Raw genomic sequence first — 5,528 nt, forward strand, 5'->3', positions numbered from 1 at the left:
GAGGCAGATACGGGTGCCCCCACCTCTGGGCTCACCTCATGCATGAAGGCATATCTCGATTTTGGCAGGAATTCTCATCTGCCCTCCAATTTGGTTTTAAACTCCTGACTTCTTCTTTCCCTTTTTCTAGTTAAAAAAAAAAGAAAGAAAGAAAATGTAAAACAAATAAAAAAGATTCATCGGGATACATATTTATTGTCCCAATGACTTTATTTGTTGTTTAAATCAAATCTAAAATTAAAGTAACAAATTGTGTCGTTTCCTTCATCCTTCATTAATGACAAAAACTTTCCATTCAAAAACTACACTAAGACAATGTGTTCCTCAACAGTAATCCAGCTTTAATTGTAGAGCATTAATTCGCCTTACAAACAAATTACAGTCAACTACGATTTATCAATAAGTACTGTACTGGTTGTGTGTTTTCTTTTGGCAAACTTTGAACAAATCAGAGAAGAAAACATAACTATTCATCATCATGTAGAAAAAGAAAAGAAAATGAACCTCAAGTATCTACCTATGTGTCAAGTGATTCATCCTGCCAGTAAAACTAAAATCTACACTTACAGCAGTTTTAAACATCCTTAGTGCAAGAAACATAACCAATTAATACAGATCAATACTAATTAATGAATATGGAAAATTTTCCTATACAGAGGTAGAGTCGAGGGCACAGGCTAAAACAGTATTCAGTAGTCTAAACAAGACTGAGTCCGGTTTTATGGAATCCACTTTAAATTTTAGGTATCAGACTGTATGTACATATATACAATAAATAGACTATACAATTTTTTAAAGTAGTTTAATAAACTCCACAAAATAATAGCAGATGCATTGAAATATTTACATAATTCAATTTTCAAATCTCTCATTCAAATAAAAGGGATAAAAATAAAATTCTGCTATTAAGGCAGCAGAACCTCTTTCCTGAAATGGATTGGTGAAATAAGATACTTCACTGGAGAGGAACTAATTTATGTTTAAGAGGTATTCATATTCAGCTAAGAAAATACATCCCTTTTTCAGCTATATAGATTAGGGAATATAAAATGCTATTTTCTACATTTTTAGACCTGCATTTAAAGTTCTAAATTCAACTCTGACTTGAAGAGAGAAGCTGATTTTGGTACCCACACAGAGTAGACCATCACAATTACAATGGAAAGATAATTAATGTTTTACATTCTGTTTATTTGCTTTTGAAAGTTTGGGCCAGAAAGGCTGTGATAATAATTCTGACCCAAACAGGTATGCTTATACTTGACACAAATTTCACTAAAACCTAACACTTTTGGCTGGGAGTTCTTGGGATTCTGACTTTCTGAGTCCCTTCCATTTCCAAAGCATGTTTCATTGAGAGCAGGCAATGTTTGGGGATCAGGTACATGATTCAATACTAATTAAAATGCCAAAGTTTTCCAAGCTCACATGGGAAGAAGGTGAAACACAGACCTGCTGCTGCCACTGGCCTCCCAGAGACTTGAAAAAGGAAACAACTCAGAAATCTGTCACTGTGACCTAAGAAAATATGCAAAAACCCAAAGCATTATATATGCAAGTGACTCACATTCTTAAATTTCACATCAAATTCACTATTTGATATTCTATCATTAACTCTTTTATTTTACTTGGTATGAAAGATTCTTATTGAGCCCATAAGGAAATCAGGGATCATCAGAAAATGAAAAAGTATGGTCATAATTAATGAAGCATAAACTTTCACAGTTTGAATTTTGTAGAACTTCTCTAAGCACCCACAATGAAATTGCAAGTTGAGTTTTTTTAAATTCAGTCATTCTGTGAAAAATACCTCAGTAAATAGTAACATTTTTCCCTTCAATGATCTTCCAACTGGAATACCCAACCCACCCTTGTTTTTTTTTTTTTAATTTTAGATTTTTAAAAAATTTTATACAAATAGACTAACTTTGATTTAAAGTAAACATATAAAAATTGAGAAGAATATTGCTTGCAACAATGGACTTGGAAGGAGAGGAATGGATTAGGCAGGGGTACAAAGAAATGGCTCCTACTCGGTAGCTTCGGGTGCACGCCCAGCACTCTGCAGAACTCTCACGGGGACACCCTCTGCTGCACAGTGTCCTTCAGCCCACGAAGTCTGACTGATTTTGTAACAACAACTTCAGGTCAGGAAAAAAACAAATGCAAGAAAATCGGAAGGCACAAGCACCCATGTGATCTAGAATGTTCTTGGGGTGAGGAATAAGGAGGGAAAGGGATACTTTTGGTTCAGCACTACAGTCAATTTCACCATTGTTGAAGAAAAACGGTATAAAATAAGGGTGTACAGAAATGGAACGAGCACAGCCCACTGGTGAGGAAGAAAGCTCAGAAGACAGCGCGCAGAAATAGTGCGGAGAGAAATGACCAGTACTATTTATTTGGAAGTCTGCGCCATGGTGGGTACAAACTACATCCCCTGCTCTGTGGGACCAAAATCAAAACAGGGCAAAAACAAAATCCCCCCCCCATCCCAAAAAAGCAGCAGAAGGAACGCAAGAAGTCTTATAGGACACACTGGTCCAGCCCTGGGTGCAGCCAGCTCTGCATCCACACTGCGCTCACCAACTTCAGCTACCGCCCCAACGGGGACTCCAGAGGGCCGGGATGCTTAACCATTTTCCCTGCCTCTCCACGACTTCCCTTTCCCTTTATTTCCTCCTGCAGGATTCGAGTCTGCTTCCTCCACAAAGGAAGTGCTGTTGCTGACAGTGGTGAAAGCGAGCTGGGACCTCCAGGGCACTGACGCTTCCTCCAAGCTTTGCTGCGTGGGCGCTCATCCAGGCAGCCTGACGGAACTAAGCGTTAAAAAAGAAAAGGAAAGAAAAAACAAAAACAAACCAACCCCAAGTCTGTCTTTTCTCAAACTAAAGGAGAAACTAAGGGATGGTGTGGCCTCTGGCGGGCCTCCGCAGTTAGGAAATGATGGCCGGGGACCAACGGGGGAGAGTCAGGTTGTCTGCACTGGCTGAGCGCTTCCTCGCAGATCTTCTCAGGTCCTTGTACTTGTCCTCGCAGAGGCGAGAGATGGCCTGAGGGGCAAGAGAGACAGTGTGGGTCAGGGCGGGCCATATCTGCGCCCATCGCTCACTCGCCCTGGGTGCCGAGGGCGCTGCATGATGGACAGGCAGAGCCCCTGCCCCTGTGGAGCTCCGGCAGGCAGCCCAGCTCTCTGCTGGCCGCAGGGAGATATGAAGGGAGTGTAGACTCAGCTCTTGTTTCCCAAGAGCTCACAGTCTGAGAAAAGACTCTCGGGATGTGAAATAACAGGACAGTGTCACCTTGCAATTGGCCCAACCAGGGTCAATGCTGGCTCCCCACCCTAGGGGTGTGGGACGGCCCTGCCCCCACGCGTGCTGTTTCGAATCCTTGGCGTCCTCACCTGCAAGCGGGGCAAGAACAGCACCATCCTGGAAGGGCTGGCGTCAAGCACAGGCTTGCAGCTGAGCCTCACAGGGAGGGGAGCTCCGCCGCCGGCGGCAAGGAGAGCTGCAGCCAGACCACCAGCTAGGGACTCCGCAGAAAAGGATGAAGGACTTAAGTCACCTCTAGAGGGTTGCTGAAAGAGGGACCCAGGAGGATCACAAAAACATTAAGATGTGCAGATAATCAACACTTTGGTGATGAGGACGGGGGCCGTGCTACCCTGGGAACAACTCTCCCAGGGCTGCCACTGGGTGTGGCTAGAACCTGCTGATGGCAAAAGCTGAGCCCGCTGTCCCAGGAGGGGATGGTCTGCATCGTGGGAAGGCTTTGATTATTTGGAGAAGAGAAAGAGCAGCCTTGTCAGGACAGACTGGCCTTCTCTCCTGGCCCGGTGAAACCCTAGGGCCCGTGGCACAGCAGCCCCAGAAGCAGGTGAGCTCTCCCTTCTCGGCACTCGGAGAAACTTAACAGAGGGAACAGCAGGTACCAACTCCACCAACCTGGGCCTGTGCTCTCAGGGTGGTTGACCCGGAGCCCCATATATTCTTCAGCAGAGAACACAGACTCGCTTCCCTGCAGAGCTGCGTAGCCGCCAGGAGCTCCGGCTTGTCTCATCAGCACTGAAGCAGCCACTGGAGTCATGGCTGGTGACGAGGGGGACCAGGGACCGCAGCACAGGCTGAGAGGGGGCTCACGCTCTCAGGGAAAGCCAGATTCTACCTCACATCTGTGCTTGCGAAGGCTTCACAACATTTGCCTTGCAGGAAATCCTGCAGAGGGAGGGTTTTCCATTTTTCCTCGAATAGATGATAACTGGGAGACTGGGTGGGCTTTCCATTCCAAAGGCCAGCACACAATCACAGGGGCATGGTTGAGTTCTGAAATGCTCACTGGATTTTTATTTCTAACCAGTGCTATGCATCCAGTCTTTTCTATGGTTTACTTCTTGGAATTAACATATTACTTTTTAAATTTTTATTTAACATTTTCCTTTCTTAAGCATGTAATCCATAACAGCTTTCTTCTCCCAGCTCTAGACCACCGTGTGGCCAGGCCATCACAATGCCACACCAACTCTGCACTGAGTGACAACATCCCACCTGGGATGGGCAGTGGCATGGGCAGCACGAAGACCTCTGGGTCTCACAAGCTGGGGACATGACTGTGCCGTCCACTACTTGGAAAGGCTCTGTGGGATGAGACCAAGGCAGGACTGGGGACAAAGGTGCAGAGGGGAAAGGCTAGGGCACACCCTCTCTGGAGGAGGGGTCTCTCCCCAGGGATCCTGCTTCATTACCACCCCATCCCTTTTCTTCCTACCAAAAGGTCAAGTGGGAAGAGCCTGGTGAGCATATGAGGTGGAGGCACATACAAATATGCTGTGGTGAGACCCAAAGTTACACAGCTTAACGACGGCCCAAAACCCAGACCAAGACTGGCGGTGCTGCCCTCAGCTCTAACTGGGCTATGGAAAAAATATTTTGGAAAAAAAAAATCAAAAGCAGAATCAAACCTTTTTGGATTCCCAATTGTTAATATCATCTGGCAGCTTTTTCCTATAAAAGTGCATGCTGAGAAATACCTTTCTGAGGGGCTTATATTGTGGGAAATGCTTTTTGGGGGGACTTACAATTTTTTTAAACCTATCTATAAAGGTAAGGGTTTTAAAAAATATTTTATTTCAAAATAGAATTGCAGTGGCTCATGCCTGTAATACCAGCACTTTGGGAGGCCAAGGTGGGTAGATCACAAGGTCAGGAGTTCTAGACCAGCCTGGCCAACATAATGAAATCCCGTACGTCTCTACTAAAAATACAAAAAAAATTAGCCAGGCACAGTGGCACACATCTGTAGTCCCAGCTACTAGGGAGGCTGAGGCAGGAGAATCACTTGAACCCAGGAGGTGGAGGCTGTGATGAGCTGAGATTGTGCCACTGCACTCCAGCCTGGGCGACAGAGCAAGACTCCATCTCAAAAAAAAAAAAAAAAAAAAAAAAAAAGATACATAAACTCAAGTATCCTTTTCCCATCTCAGTGCAAGAGCATATTTCTTGTTTCCTTCTCTTTTTCAACAAGGGTAG

At 44.7% G+C, this 5,528-nt stretch overlaps 1 protein-coding gene across 5 annotated transcripts in view; it reads right to left on the minus strand.

The window, feature by feature from the left end:
• Positions 1-320: 320 nt before the first annotated feature.
• The window catches only part of CCNY (cyclin Y), a 319,561-nt gene continuing 314,353 nt past the window's right edge, over positions 321-5,528 (minus strand). For all 5 annotated transcript variants that reach the window (XM_011956158.1, XM_011956157.1, XM_011956156.1 and 2 more), the window contains one exon: positions 321-3,053. In XM_011956158.1, the coding sequence (XP_011811548.1) occupies positions 2,937-3,053 (117 nt within the window). In that variant the 3' untranslated portion in view covers positions 321-2,936. The remainder of the gene's footprint in view (positions 3,054-5,528) is intronic.

Source organism: Colobus angolensis, unplaced genomic scaffold (genome assembly GCF_000951035.1).
Source record: "Colobus angolensis palliatus isolate OR3802 unplaced genomic scaffold, Cang.pa_1.0 Scaffold41, whole genome shotgun sequence".
Lineage (NCBI taxonomy): Eukaryota > Metazoa > Chordata > Mammalia > Primates > Cercopithecidae > Colobus > Colobus angolensis.